Source organism: Lepisosteus oculatus, chromosome 19, assembly GCF_040954835.1.
Source record: "Lepisosteus oculatus isolate fLepOcu1 chromosome 19, fLepOcu1.hap2, whole genome shotgun sequence".
Lineage (NCBI taxonomy): Eukaryota > Metazoa > Chordata > Actinopteri > Semionotiformes > Lepisosteidae > Lepisosteus > Lepisosteus oculatus.
Window position 1 is genome coordinate 15,550,888 of NC_090714.1, and position 15,449 is coordinate 15,566,336.

The window sequence follows — 15,449 nt, forward strand, 5'->3', positions numbered from 1 at the left end:
AAGCGTGGAAAGTAAGTTTATTTTTTCAAAGTGTGTCAGCAGCGTCCACCGGCGAAGAAGCAACACCATTATTACAATAAAAATGAACAGTTTTGTGAGTGAATAACCGCAACGTTTTCTTCAAGCAGGTCACCCCAGATGTTTCCAAGGAAGCGATCATCTGTATCAAACTTTTGTCCAGTCTCTGAGATTAATACATCTCTTTATATATATATATTTTAAAATAATACAGTAATACGAAAATCTCGACTAAATCAGAAGTTGAGTCTAAGCCCGAGAATCATTTCACCGGACGGTATCTCCACCTGGTGGAAAAACTCAGAATAAGATTTTAGTTCAGGGTTACTCAGCGGGCAGACACTTAAAGGTCTAGCAATTTGTCAGTTCAGTGATGAAGGTGCGGCTTGTAACTTTTCTGCGCTGGTCTGGCTTGGAGGGCTGGGGTTTTAACTGGGCTCCGTTTTAGTTTCCAGTGGTTTTGCTCTGCGAGTTACAGGATTAACCGAAAACCCCGCAGGGAGCTCCCGTCACCCTGAACCCCGCAAAACAACACCGGGGGCTACCGCTCTGACAAACGGGGCTCCCTCATGCTGTTAATAACGAAAGCACGAAAGAGAAACCAAGACGTCAAACGGTGGGAATGACGGTACACTCTGCAGAGTATCCTCGATTATGTATTTTACTTTTAGAGACTATAGAAAGATTGTACAGATTTCACGAAAGCGCAGGGGCCACAGGGTGGACAGCCAACTCCAGGTCTGGCCGCATATCATTCCAGAAAGACGGCGCATCGGTCATGCCCGGTGTCTGCGGGCCACAGGCTGACAGCGTCCCACCCGCAGGACAGGGGAAGACCCACCGCCCTCGGCGCCGGCCTAACGCGTGTTCTCGGATCGCTGGTCACCGGGACAAGGGAAGAAATGCACACAGGCAGCAGGGATCAGGCAGCAGCGGTGAAGAAACGTGTCAAATTCTACGCGTGGTGCGTTGTGCATCGCTTTTTTTTTTCTTTCCACCCGCAGCTGACGGGGGAGAAGCGGGCGAGCCTGACCCTCCGGACACCAGCCGCTGGAAAATCCTTTATCAATAACGACCAGAATAAAAACAACAGGGGGGCTCATATAGATTTCAAGCGCGGAGCCAGCTGGGAGACCCTTCTGTTGTGCTTCTATATATCACTGTAGAATAGTACTGTACAGCGGAGCGGCCAGATGGACCCACGCGTGTAAATACAGACATACAAGCCGTATATGAGTTGTTTATGTGAGGATATATACAGTACGAGGGGGGAGACTGCGTTTACTTTCGCCGAGGTAAGGAGGGCAGCATCACGGGGCCGGTCTGAATGCATCTGCGTGTTTAACCGATGAGATGTCCCAAACTGAGGTCTCCTAATAAGGGGCAGGAGGCGTTGCGAGCGGCGCCCAGGAATTCCGTGCCTAGCATGGCGAGGATCTGGCACACGTCTTCCTGATGACCCCCTTGTACCGGAGCTTCTGCTTGATGACGGGCACCCACACCAGCCCCGTCACCAGGAACATGAGTCCGATGGACAGGCAGACGGGCCCCAGGGCGTAGGGCACCTTGGCCGCCCTGGTGAAGTAGAGGAAGGCCAGCACGGTGCCGGCGCCGAACAGCAGCCCGCCGGCCGCCATGATGATGATGGGCTTGTGGAAGTAGGTCCAGCGGGCCGGCTCCTCTCCCGCGGGCCCCGGGTCCGGGCGCAGCGCCCTGCGCACCGGGCTGGCGGTGTCCTCGGCCGCCGGCCTGCAGTCTCCGCCGGAGGCCATGATGCCCGTGGAGAGCATGGCAGCCGCCGGGCCTGCGGAGAGAGTCGCGGCACGGCAGCTCAGCAGCTGGAGGTGGAGGCAACACGATCCCTGGTGCATTTAGGGCCAACAGAGGACGTGTCTGAAAGACTCCAACACAGTTCTAGCAAAAGAGCAGGAACGCGTGTTCACTCGAGCTTTAACCCTTTAACTTCTGGAATGACTTGTTGATGTATATTGCGTGTTATAATTCTTCTTCTTTAGGCGTTAGGGTGTTTGGCGTACTCTCTCCCGCCCCCCCGTCCCGAAAAGCCCCCCAGATGGTTTATAACCTGAGTCACACGCGAATGTGATGTACTTACAGGGCAGCGCGCAGCTGTGAGCGCAGGAGGCCTCGGTGAGATGCGGGTCCGAGAGGCGGCGCTCCGGGCGGCTCGGGAGCGGAGCAGGGAGGAGGCAGGGTGAGGAGATCGCAGCGGCTGTCACCTGGCACCTGGAGGGCAGGACACGGCGAGAGAGAGGGTGGGCTGCCCCCCTGGAGGGCCACCTGTACAAGCCTGAATGTGCAGCCTGTACGTGCAGAATGAAAACATCATTAAACGAAAACGGTACATAAATAAAGCCTGTATTTGGGGGGGCAGTTCGCCTCGCTTAGATCTGTCGCGACGAGTCAAGGGCGTGCAGATGAAAGTTTATTCTGAGAGTCAGAATCGGGAGATTTGAACATCTGAAAAGGGGGCACTCAGGAGCGCGCGAGAAAAAACAAACGAGCAGACGGTGCGAATGTTACAGGTGCGAGCGGGTGATTTGAGATCCATCGCGCTCCAAAGCGTTGAGTTACAGAAAGATAACGATCACAGAAAAAAAACCCCGACAGTGGCGCACTCTTAATAAGTCCCACTCACCCAGAAGAGCAGAAGCCAGCTGCTACAGCAGTAAACATCACATCACACCCCCCGGGAGAAAGCGGGGGGAATGGTTACGATTTATAGACAATCCCGTTTGCAGGGTTCCGCGCTCGGAAGAGAAAGGGTTTCCCGCTGGGGTCCAGCACACTTACCGACCCGCCTGCCCCTCCGGCCGCCAGCTGCTCGCTCTAGGGTCCGAGAGAGCGGGCGCGAGCGCTCAGGGTCCGGACCAACCCCGGGGGGGGGGGGGGGGGGATGGGAGGGACAGCCGGCTCGCCCGCCCCCCTACCCGCGGCCCTCGAACCACAGTCCGCCCGCTGCTGTGAGAGGCGTCTATAATAAAACACTCCGCCACCGCATGAAATACTAAACAGTGCCGTCAGAAATACTAAACAGTGAGACAAGCAGAGTTGTTGAGGGCGGCCCTTCCAGAAAGCTTGGAAAAAGGCTCCTGCCTGGATAGTCCGAGGTGCTCGGAACCCGACTCTGAATCCCTCCGGGAAACAGTGTTGGACGCGCGGGGCGTCTTCATTCTCTCAGCAGTTTATAGACGTTGAATACAAAATGAAAAATGAAAACACAACACTGGGATTATTTACGCGTAGCGTGTCGCTGTCGCCAATGAATGAGACAGGTCGCGTGGAATACGTCGCATTGAAAATACCAGCATAACTGGTCTTATATTGGTATAACAGTATAAACAAAAGCATTTCCTCGCTTAAGAAGCGAGGAAATGGAGCCCACGCCCATCACTTGATACGGGGCAAATCGAGGGCTGAATGAGAGTGGAAAATAATAAAGCAAATACGACACGGACCACCCCACTCTTGTTTCTCGCTCGTGTACACAAAGGCCGAGAGATGTATGACACGACACAAACACACCTGCGGGGGTGTCGATCTCTCTGCTCCACCCTGTCACCTCCCACCGCCCCTTAGACGGGGACAGCAGAAACCCCCACACACACACATATATACTGTAAATAAGATGTATGGGCTTCGCCGAGGTACCAGTTTCAGAGGCGACTCTTGACAAAGCTGTGGTTCACACCTCTGGTCCTGGGGGAACCCTGTGTCTCCGGGTTTTGTTCCACCGAAGTTCTTCATAACAGGCTAATGGATTTCTTTTTTTTTCTCCCTTGAGACATAGTTGTCTCTTTCAGATCTTAAAAAGACAGCACCAGTATGTCATTGCTGTGACCACCCCCTATAATAATTCCGAGTTTCCGATATTCCCTGGCGCAGATGAGACGCGCTGACCGACAAAGGGAAAGTCTGATATAGTGTCCCTCCCACCTGTGCCTGCTCGCCTCTCAAGAGCTGTCCTGACAGGAATAAAGGAGCAAACTCTCCATGAACAGGCTGAGGGGAGATTGCATGCAGCTCCGCTTGCTGCAGTTGCTGGAGTTCGGGTATTTTACAAACCACGCACTGAGCGCAGACGCGGATGAACAGAAGTTTCTTTTTTTTTCAAAGAATGTTTTTATTTAAACACCAGAAATACAAAAAAAAGGAGACAGAATATTAAAATAGATACAGAAATAGACACAATTCACCAATGTAAAAACTAAAAACGATACTCTTTACACATTTCCGCTGCAGGTCTTGCCTTTGGATTCCAATGGATGAACAGCCAGCTGCCAGCAGCCCAGCGGACGTCATCAGTTCGCACCGGCGATTTAAAGCCGAGCTCGGACGAGCCCAGCGTGTCAACGGGCCACCAGCAACCTGGACCCATGAACCACCGCGGTGAAGGCCTCCTCGCACGCTGCGCTCCGCGTCCCACCTCACGAGGAGAAGGCGGACTGAAGAGGAGCGGTACCTCGGTCCAGCGGGTCCAGCGGGTCCAGCGGTCCCCACAGCCACGAGGAGGACACTTGACATCGCTGGGGAGGGGACTGAGAGCGAGGTCTGGTCAGTATCCATCGTGCTGTAATGTATACACCCTCGCAGGCGCCTCGGTGTGTGTGTTTATATGCTGCGCAGCACCGTCCCCGGCCTCGCAAAGCCTGAGCGATTAAGACGGGTCGTCTGAGGGGCCTGAGGCGGACAGCTTTCAAATCCCCTGTTATAAACCAACGCCGGCGAACAGCGTTTGTGCCGGTTTGTGCCGTTGAGAGTAACTTCCCAGCTGCTTTCGCTCCTTAGACATAGCGTCTTCCTTTTCAGGGGGTGACCGTGCCCAGCCCCCCTACAACGTCCTAGGGGAACCGGACTGGTCTCAATCGTTAGGGCGGCGTTTGTGCCGTTTTGAGCCGTTGAAAAGTAGCGTTTGTGCTGCTTTCGTTCCAGAGATATAGCGCCTTGGGTTTCCGGTGATCACATCACCACGCACGGTGACTGCCGAGTTCAAGCGTCCGTTACCGGTGCGAGAGGAACAGTTCTGCAACTGTGTTCCTCTGTTTCCCCGGGTGGGGTGCGGCGGCGGTGGATTTTGCATTTAATATCAGTGTCTTCTGTGCGTTTGTGTGAGCAGGAAAATTAAATGTGTCACGAATATCACACACCCTAACCAGGAGAGTTGCGGGTGTAGTCTCAAAAAGCGAACACTAGCAAACAATTGCATGTGCTTACCAAGAGGCTTTAACGAGCAAGTCTTAATATTTCGTAGCGGTGTGGTTTTTTTTTTAATCTGAAGAAGTGATCAGTTTCTCACTGCCTCCTTCTTAAACACGCACACCAAGGGACGTGTAAAGATTCGACCCGTCAGTCGAGCCACGTGTTCAAAGAGACTTGAATCTGCAACTTTACGAACAACAAGACCACTGTTGCACTCTTTTTTTTAATCTTTGTGTTTCCGGCCAGTCCTTGGTGTAGAATACAGCGTGAGGGCACACCTGCCCTCTGGAGACACAGGTATGGGTGCCCGTGTTAGATCCTCAGGTGAAGCCGAGTCTTCTGCAGTCTGCAATGTAATGACCCAGACATGATTGCTTGTCCTGCTCCATGAAGTTGCCCACCCGCCCGTCGAACAGCACCAACGACGAAACTCACCGCAATCGTTAGTGCTGCTTTTTTTCCGGTTTGTGTCGCTCTAAGTAGCGTTTGTGCTGCTTTCCTTTCCGAGATATAGCGCCTTGTTTTTTCGGGTAATCACGCGATTATCTGCAAGGAGGTACTTGAACTCCTGGTTGTGATGAAAAAAATGGGGGCAATTTGTTTTCCGAGTCTGTCTGCTCGGGTGGGGTGGATGTTCAATATATTTCAATATAGCGCCTTCTTTTCCTGGACGTACAAAACAGCAAAGTCACGACCACCAGATCTTTCAGTTGTGATCTTTTGATCAGTTGACCCCAGACTTTCCAGCCTTTACACAAATAAACGGTCTTACATTTAGGGGGGAGTTACTATGTTAGTTCATTGGGTTAGGTGTTTTCTTTTAATTTTTAACCATGTTCTCGAAAATGTATTGCTTGTGTACTCCTTTCATTGGTGAAGAAACACCAGTTTCCAAATTACCGCTGGTACAACTCGAGATTCACATTTTTAGGTGTTAGTTTCAAGATCGATGTAAGTACAAAGCAGAAGGCGTTTCCCCTAACTTAAATATACGATTACAATTGTTCAAATACCATGTATTAATTACAGAAAGCAGCGGAGACAGTTATATTGCAAATAAAAAATGAATTTATTTCGAAGAGCACGGGGCATTGTGAATAATTGTCAATAAAGACGTTAAAAAATAAGCCGATGTAGTTCTTTTGCAAATAAATAAAGCATTTTAAAAACAGATTCTCAATGACGGTAAACAAGCCGATCCACCTGGCGCTGCTAGCTTGAACAGCTCTCGGACCCGTGATTGGCTAAACCCCCGAACAGCTCGGGCCGCGATTGGGTGAAGAGTGAGAATCGACACTCTGATTGGGTAAAGCGCCACAGCGGAAGTTCTGTGTACCGTGTGTGCTGTATGAGCACGCTGGATATACAGCAACACATCCATTGGTTTCCAATTACTGATCGATCTAAGAGAAGACGCACTGAGGTCATAACTGAATAGCAGACAATCAATGTCATGATATTCACAGCGCGTTCACGACTCCGATAGCATGTCACGATGGGAGTGCACGCATCACGATCACATTAAGTCCATATATCGCGATATGACATACCCCGACAAAACGCCCCCACCCCCATGTCAAGACATGAAGCCCGCATATCGCGATATGACAAAAATTGTCACGCCCATGTCGCGATATGAAGCTAATATATCGCGATATGACATACCGAGACAAAACGCCCCCCACCCCATGTCGCGACATGAAGCCCGCATATCGCGATACGACAAAATTTGAAACGCCCATGTCACGACATGAAGCCCGCATGTCGCGATATGACCAAAATTTGGAGCCCATATATCGCGATATGACCAAAATTGTCACGCCCATGTCGCGACATGGAGCCCATATATCATGATATGACATAAATTGTCACGCCCATGTCGCGATATGAAGCTAATATATCACAATATGACATGCCCCGACAAAGTGCCCCGCCCTAATGTCGCGACACAAAGTCCATATATAGCGACACAGATATATCCTATCTGGGTATATCATGTCCTGATATGAGACCTTTGTTTCGATAGGGGTGGCAGGGTGGCATGGAAATAAGGCACCAGTCGTGATATACACTGCCGCGAAATACATGCGATATACATGGGGTCCTTATCATTACATGTTGCGGAGGTCTTGTTGCGATGGTATCCCACGGTTATGCGTTTGGCAATCTTACAATCACGGTGATTTTACGTACTTTACAACCACAGGTTTATGTCATAGGTGGTTAACTTTTTGGCATGCGTCATGTCTTAGTGTTATTCACATCTAAGGAGGCTCATATGTTTATGGGTATTGATTGCCTTTAAAATGTTACGGGTGCGAGCTAAACTGTAACAGAGCGCTTGAACTCGGCAGACGGGGTCACTGGAGATCAAAGTCACCGTGCATGGTCGCGTCATCACCGGAAAAACAAGGCGCTATCTCTCGGGAACGAAAGCAGCACAAACGCTACTTTCAACGGCTCAAACCGGCACAAACGCAGCACTGACGAATGAGGTGGGTTTCATCGTTTGTGCTCTCTGTAGGGGGGGCAACTTTACGGAGCAGCGCATAGTCTTTGCTGCCGTTTTTGTATAACCTGAAAGCATTTATATGAGGGAAAAAAATACGAGAGGTTACTACTGCAACTACCGCTCTCCCCCACGGACGAGGGGTCACACACAGCTCACTGTACTCTGTACGCAGTGCTACATGAGGCTGGACAACATTCAAACGTCGGAAACTCAAACAGCCACACAAGATGCACTGAACACGTCAGAGGTCCGTCGCCTCGTCACTGTTTCGAGCGAAACTGACCTCCCAGCGCCCACGACCACTTCGCCATATAATTTGGCAGTCCCGTTTTGAAAAGATTAAGGTCGACCGGAACCCTCACCCGTGCAATTAGAATAAAGGAAAGACTGGCGTAGGTCCGATTGTCGTGGGGTCCGAGGAGCGTTGAAAAAAATGCGCTGAGCCCGTTAAAGAAAAACGATTCTGTATTGCAGACGGCATTGGTGCTGTCCTAAAGCGCTGTAACAGCTCCTATTCCTGTAACCTAAAGCTCTATAGCACAAGCAGGCATAACGTCGAATCATACAAAATCTATAGAAGACAAAGTCTGCAGGTGGAGACCATGCCAAGAGAAAGGGCTCATAGAAGTGCTTTCTTGTGAACTAGTTGTACAACAGCAGAGTGATCCAACCTCTGAGCCCCCTGCCCCCCAAGAACCCACAGATCAGCAGGTGAAAGCTTCTAAAAAAACTGCAGAATGGTCTTTGCCATACTGCCGGAGCTGGGACGCAAAACCCCCAGACTGTGGGCAGGGCACATTGCCTCAGCAAATCCCTCCATGGGCTGCTAATTTAAATAAGTGTGTTCTATACTCCACTGGAATCCAGTGCAATGACACTAGCGCAGCTGTGATGTGCTCTCATTTTTACTCCAATTTGCAAAACATCACCCAGAGATGCGTGTAGGAAATGGCATTAGGGATTTATTGGGTTAACAAAAACAGCATTCGAGTTACCTGTCCTGAATATAAAACACAGGCATGGACAAAGCAGAACCATCTGAACCACAAGCTGGTATCTTTTCAATCGGTGCAGTGGAATTGCATCTTTACTCCCTCCTCCTCCATTCCTCCTCTCATTTTGAGAGGTACTAAGGTGATGCAAACCAGTCTGCAGCTCTGTTTCAAGTCAACCTTCTGGTAGTAAGCGGCACTGTCTCCGCTTTCCATTTATTACTGTGTTGGAAGGAGGTGGAACGTTTCTATTTTCTTACACAACGTCAGGGACTGTTGTTTCGAGTGTGCGGTCAGGGGGAGGGGTGTAAGGCAGGAGAGAAGTTTATAAAATAAAGTTCAGTGACAAGGCCCAGGTCTGTACACACTGGCACATTAATCCTCCCACCAGCCACACTTGCAGGAGCACTATAAGCTCACACAACTGCTCACGTACACCAACACTGCCTCAGCCTTAACCAACAGTGAACCTCAAACAGTACAGAGGAAGCTTCATTCAAACTGCAGCACATCAGAACCGTTTAACCCATGCCTGGCACATGGCCTGTTTTGTAACTCAAGACTGTCCTTGGAACTGGAAAGCAGTGTCAAGCTCTCAACTACTTTCCCTGCCTCTCTTTCACTTTGCCTGGCAAATCGGCACGCGCACATCCACACACGCACACACACAGATGACAAGAATTCCCGTACAGTCGCTGTGTGCACTAGTGCGCACGCGGAGACCTTTCTTGCTTGCGCTTTTAAAAATGAAGCCAGTTCTCACAGCTGGGCTCAGGAGTCCCGTGTGGGCGTGCCAGGAAGCGGGCGTGTCTTTAACACGACTGCGGCACTGTCCTCTTCTTCCGTTTCTGCAGTGGGGTTCTGGGTGATTTCTTGGCCGACTTGGACAGTTTCGATCGGGCCGAGGAGCCCTGGGTCTTCTTGGGGGGCGTCTTCCGCTGCAGCACCCCTGGCAGCCTGCGCGGCGCCAGAGGCTTCTTGGGGGTCTGGGACACCTTTGTTTTCGCCCCAATGCCCTGTTTGCCAGCTGTCGCTGGAAGGGATCCCGGAGAAGAAAGGGGTTTGCTCCCCTTGATTTCTACAGTTTGGGGCGCCGACTCAAGCTCCTTCCTTGCTGGTGCCTGAGAAAGAAAGAGACGAGTAAAGAACCTGCACCAATCATCTCATGAACTGTCTCTAAGGGCTGAAGAGGCCTTACACCCCCAAGGATGCCAATGTGCTTTGTGACCGAGGACGGCCAGACTAGAATTCAACCAGGCCTAACGCCCCTGCTCTTTCCAGCTGTGCCCAGGAATCGCTCATGCAGGTCTGCAGGTTCCTCTCCTGGGTCTCCTCCTGTCTCCCTGCCTGCAGCTCTCACCTCCCGCCTGGCCTTCTTCTGTGGCGTTTCTATGGGAACTAGCTGTGGAATCTCTTCTTCCTCAGCAGCTGGGCTCTCATGTTTCCCCAGAGTCGACATCACTCTCTTCTTCTTGGTCTTGGGCTTGTCTGCCTTCTCCGCTTTCTGCAAATATACTCAGCTGCTGTTACACAAACCAGATCTGTGGGCATGCAATACACTAGTAAAGGCCTCAGGGAGACCGTGCCGCTGTGGACCTACCTCCGCGCTGTCTGACCCGCCCTCCAGCAGGGCCAAGTGGCTGAGGTCAGAGGTGTAGATGGGCAGAGACACGGAGGACTGGCTCTTCAGATGGACGATCTTGATACTCTTTCCTTTCTGTGCCACACAGAGACAAAGAGACAGCGACACAAGTGGATTATTTTAAGCCAAACTCAACAACACACAAGCATAAGGAAAGGATAAATATGACATTTCATGAGCAACACTCAGGTTGCAACTACTGAAACAATCATATGAAACCGGAATGCTTTTTGCAAGTATTGTTATTGCTCGTTTCAAACTGAATGGAAGAAAGTAAAATTCCACTACCAGTCTGGAGTGCTTTAGCCACCCGAGTATGAATAACAGAAACCAGAGATTCTCAGTCATGGTCCTGGAGGTGTCCTGTATCTGTTGGTGTGGGTCCGAGCTGGGCCCTTAATCAGCAGAGCTAGCTGGTGCCTGTAACTGATCTGCTTGTTGGTTTAGGCCCTTTCTGCACTCAGTCTCCGATTTCAAAACCACTCCAGGTTACATGCAGGTGCAGAGAAAAAGCCCACACAAGCAAGCAAATCAGTGACTGTCAGCAATGAGCAGCACTGATGAAGGGTCCCAGTGGAACACAAACCAGCAGAGACGGATCTGAAACATGACCTCCCAGTCCAGGCCCTTGGGACCCCAGTCTGCCGAGTTCTCCACCAATTAATCTACTCGTTAGACATCTGTGTTTTTATCTCTACAACTGCAAGGGATTTTAAACTGACCAGCCAATGCTCATAAGTAATGCGAGAAACTCCACTTTTTTTAGGGGCAGGAGGCAAAAAGATCTAATCGCATTACTAGCTCAAGTTTAGGGGGAAATTTAATTTGGGCCCAGCGCCAAGCTGGAATCCAACCAGCGTACACCAAGGACACCAGGATTAGAAACCCCTGACCCAGAACTAACAGCCACAAGACGTTCTAGCTCCCATCAGGCAGAAGGCGGCGACCCCAGCAGGGATGGGCTCACCTTGGGCAGCTTCTCCGCTACCGTGCTGAAAGCTGCTGCGATGTTCTCCACCACCTGGTCCACCGACATCTCTGAGTGAGCCACACGAGCCATGCTGCGACACAGGAGAAACACATGTGAGCCACGCGCAGGCTGCTAGAGACGAGGAGCACAGCAGCGCGTTTTAAGATTCAGCCGCTGAAGGACAGGGTTTTCCAGAGGACGTTAAGGAGCGTCACCAGAGGCCAGCCGCCTCTCTATTTGAGAGCGACCAGTGCGTTTGTCGACCAGACAAGAGCGTTCTGTATCAAGGCTGTAGAGACAAGCCCCAATCGAGCGAGGAAGCCCATCTGGATATACCTTGCATCGCTGTAGCACTGCCCATGTGCCAGCCCAACATGGAGGGAGAAGGGCAGGGAAATCGGGGAGTGCCGAGACAAAGCAACCAATCAGGACAACATCTAGACTACGGATAAGGGTGCACCATGGGAAGACGTTCTATGCGGGTCCTGCCCGGCACGAGGAAAATGAATTCCAGCTCCATGGCTGCTCATGAGACCAAGTGACCCAGATGGGCCTCCATCCTGCTGGACACCATCAACAGCCCAACATCCCCAAGCAGACAGGGCAGCCTGTGGAGTGGGCCGGCTCACCAAAAGGTCACCGCGGTAGCATAAAGCCAGGAAGTAACCCCCCAGGAGAACTGCCTCGAGGCCGGGGGACCAGGAGAGGCGCGGAGTGGCCGGCGGCCGCGATGCTCACCAGCAGGGGCCCTTGTTGGAGACGCCCAGAGTGGAGCCCTGGATGAGCCGCGTCATGTCCCTCGCCAGCTGCTTCCCCTGCAGGTCCACGGAGAGGGGAGCCCTGCCGACACACGCAGACGTTAGCCGGGCTCACTGTGGCTCGACAGGACACCTCGCACCACCCTCACAGACACCTGCACACATGGCGAGACCAGAGCGCCAACACGGGCTGCTGGCAAACCTGCTCCCACTCCTGGATACAGAACTTCCCCACAGAACCATCCCTCTGCTTACAAAGACCTGTGATCTGTGCAATTACAAGCCAGCGAAAACAAAAATAAACTGCTGGTAGGAAAGCCACTGCCTCCCCAGAGGATTATTTCTGAAATAACTCAGGAGATGGTTTTCTAAACTGCCGTGTAACCAGCTGGTGTAGGATACTGCAATCATCCGAAATCAGATTTCAGCTTCACAGCTGGAAAACATCTGGTTTGCTGCCCCCCCCCCCCCCCAGTTCGAGGGCTTCCCCTGGCTAAGGCACTCACTGAGCTCTATGACCCAGGCGGTTCTGGGTTCGAGTCAGGGTCATGACACTATAGCTGCCTGTGACCAGGTGGCGCACAACAGGATCAGGGTGGGCAGGCGTTAGCCGGCCACGTGGCTATGAAACGTAGCCACGAGCCGATACAATGGGGGAAAAAAAGCAACTGGAGATGGGGCTTCAATATAAATAACTGTCAGTCCTAAACGTAAAGCAGAGCAGGTCCCGCAGGCTGGGTGGGCGTACTTCTTGCTCTGGTAGAAGTGCTTTCCGATGTGCGAGGGCAGGAGCCGGCGAACCCTGTCGTCTGCCAGGAAGAGGTCGAAGTTGCCCAGAAGCCTCCGCTTCGCTTCAAAGGACTTGTACTCCTTCTTCAGCACCCGGAAGGGCATCACCTGCCACAGGAGAGGAGGACAACCTGTTATCACCTCACCCCGACGAAGGACGAGGAACTTGGGGGGGGAGGGGGAGTGTTTAAAATTTTTCTGCCAAGCAGTGGGGAACAGTGCCCCCTGGTGGCTAAGCTGGGGAGTACCTGTGTAATTCCTTTGACTCCCTTCTCCGAGAGCAGCCTCTTGTAGAAGCGCTCCGTCTGGTCAGAAGTCATGTTGGGCTCGTCCTTGGTGAAGAGACACACGTCCCCGGATTCCAAGCGCAGGCCATGGGGTAAGGGGCTGGACAGGAAGGCAAGAGTCTCCACTTCAGTGCCACAGAAGACCACTGCAGCGACTTTCAAAGCCTGCTGCAATATTTCATCTATCCATGCATTTTCTAACCCCTTTATGCAATACAGGGAGGCAGGAGAGCCAGTGCCTCTACCTGCAAGCAGCGGGCACCCTGGACAGGATGCCAGTCCATAGTGGACATACAAAAACACAAACACACCCAGGCCAGTTTTTCCAGAAGCCAATTAACCTACTAGTATGTCTCTGGACTGGACTGTGGGGGCAGACCTACAGGAAACTGATGAGGACATACAAACCCCAAGCAGACTGTGCCCCAGGCCCAGAATTGAACACATGATCCCAGCGCTAACCACTGCGCCACTGTGCCACCTTACTGGCGAGTCACCTGGGGAAATACACATCTTCTCACAAACAACAGATCAATTCTTATCCTTGGCTTCTCAACCCATAAGGGCCACAGCTATGCATGATCATGTATACTCTTGGTTTTTCATATATTCTGAAATGAGACAGACAAGCTAAATTGATCGAGATTTCCCTTCTTTTATACCCTCATAACCAGCCTATCAGAAGCCCGTGAACCGGACAGCTTGACTGTCACCGGGCGGAAAGCCAGACTGAGCCAGTGGGACCCAGTGGAGCAGGTTTCACGCTTTCCTTCAAATCGCCACCAGCGCTCGAGATGGGAGGAGGGCCAGGCACGCTCGAAAGCAGACATTCGACTGCTCCACACCGGGGCACATCGAGACGTCAGAGACGCCGCAGCCCGCCAGTAACCCTGCCACGAACACTCACATGCGGATAGTCTGCTCCTTCTTGGGGACCTTCCAGAGAGTGAAGAGCAGGGAGATGTGCTGGTGCTCGTCCAGCAGGACGGAGCCCGAGCTGGGCGTGCTCTTCAGGTAGGCCAGCAGGGCCTGCGCAGCCTTCTTCACCTGCAACGACACGAGACACCGAATCCCTCAGTGCAGGCCAGGAAACCGGCTGCCTAAAACCACAACATCGCTTTCTTCTCAGTTGGGGCGGTTTCATGGTTCTGCATTCATAGCCACAGGAAACCAGAGCCCATTCAGGACACACAAGGCAAGACTATATCCTGCACAGGACCCCAGTCCGCCACAGCCCCACACTCACGCAGGCAGGGGGAATTGAGCCTGGAGAAGTAGTCTGCTAGAAGACACCCGCAGATTTTGAGACAGCACACAGAGCCCACACAAGAGGTGCCCCCGGAGGCAGCAGTGTTACCACCATCTCACTAGGCCATGCCTCCCTGCTATCAACATTCACCCGCACACCCAAAACACTAAACATTTTACGCTACTCTTATGAAAAACAAAATGACTAAGAGACTATGAATCCGATAAACGAATGTATGGCCAGGTTAAACATGTTCCTGACCGATCTAAGTGAATGTCCTACCACTTCAGCAGTACATAAAAAAGCGATCAATTCTATTTAAAATAAGTTATAAGCTTTAGAGGAGCTGCTTATAAACGTGCATGTTCGTATTTCTTTTTGGTAGCTAATTATGAAAACTGCTCGCCAGACTAAGAACTAGTTGCATCACACTCAACTCCTTCATGGGGAGACGGATATTGCGGACTTCTACACTAAATTTAATGATAAATCAGGGAAGACTGGCTTATGCGCCCACCCGAAGATCATACGAAAAACCTACAACACATACGCTGCTATAAGAAATTAAGTTATTCAACTTATTTTAGAGTCGCCGCTTATCCCATTTAGCAGTTACCCTACAGATACGAGTAAAATACCCAAAAAGGTAACGTAAACGAACTGTTTAATTACGAATACTTTTTTATCGCTGGTAGACACATTCAATACAGAACACATCTCTCACGATCTCTGAATCTGCTATATTACCTGCGAGCGATCCAACTCCACACCACCGCTCTGATCGGTCGCCATGCTGCCTCTCCTGACACGTGCGGCCCACAGGACTCGGACATGCGTCAATCAACCACTTCCTGTTTCACTTGAAAGCCCAAACTTTATTTATAAACGCACTATGCTTCCCCAGCCCCCAACCTATTGTGCAGGCATGCGTAGATTGATCCTTATATCCGGTTCGTTCCACGTTGTGCTATTTTTGTGTCGAGGAAGACTGTTACTGCAGCCTTATAAAATTGAT

At 51.4% G+C, this 15,449-nt stretch overlaps 2 protein-coding genes, 1 long non-coding RNA gene and 1 other non-coding gene across 4 annotated transcripts; 1 reads left to right on the forward strand and 3 right to left on the reverse strand.

Annotated features, from left to right (window-relative positions):
• Positions 1 to 273: 273 nt before the first annotated feature.
• LOC107079028 (uncharacterized) lies at positions 274 to 14,099 on the forward strand. Its single transcript, XR_011182744.1, has 4 exons — positions 274 to 982; positions 2,134 to 2,377; positions 4,279 to 4,590; positions 13,860 to 14,099. It is a non-coding gene; the product is annotated as an uncharacterized lncRNA (long non-coding RNA).
• LOC102684811 (phosphoinositide-interacting protein) lies at positions 995 to 2,382 on the reverse strand. Its single transcript, XM_015360261.2, has 2 exons — positions 2,132 to 2,382; positions 995 to 1,822 (listed from the first exon to the last, which is right to left on the reverse strand). The coding sequence occupies exon 2, from the start codon at positions 1,806 to 1,808 to the stop codon at positions 1,440 to 1,442; it is 369 nt and encodes a 122-aa protein (XP_015215747.1). The 5' UTR covers positions 1,809 to 1,822; positions 2,132 to 2,382; the 3' UTR covers positions 995 to 1,439.
• Positions 8,690 to 15,288, reverse strand: rsl1d1 (ribosomal L1 domain containing 1). The gene is made up of 9 exons (XM_006637322.3): positions 15,182 to 15,288; positions 14,093 to 14,232; positions 13,147 to 13,285; positions 12,858 to 13,006; positions 12,090 to 12,191; positions 11,349 to 11,442; positions 10,340 to 10,456; positions 10,100 to 10,243; positions 8,690 to 9,860 (listed from the first exon to the last, which is right to left on the reverse strand). Exons 1-9 carry the CDS (start codon positions 15,224 to 15,226, stop codon positions 9,552 to 9,554), a joined length of 1,239 nt encoding a protein of 412 aa, XP_006637385.2. The 5' UTR covers positions 15,227 to 15,288; the 3' UTR covers positions 8,690 to 9,551.
• LOC138224335 (small nucleolar RNA SNORA55) lies at positions 11,628 to 11,759 on the reverse strand. The gene has a single exon (XR_011182795.1). It is a non-coding gene; the product is annotated as a small nucleolar RNA SNORA55 (small nucleolar RNA).
• Positions 15,289 to 15,449: the final 161 nt, after the last annotated feature.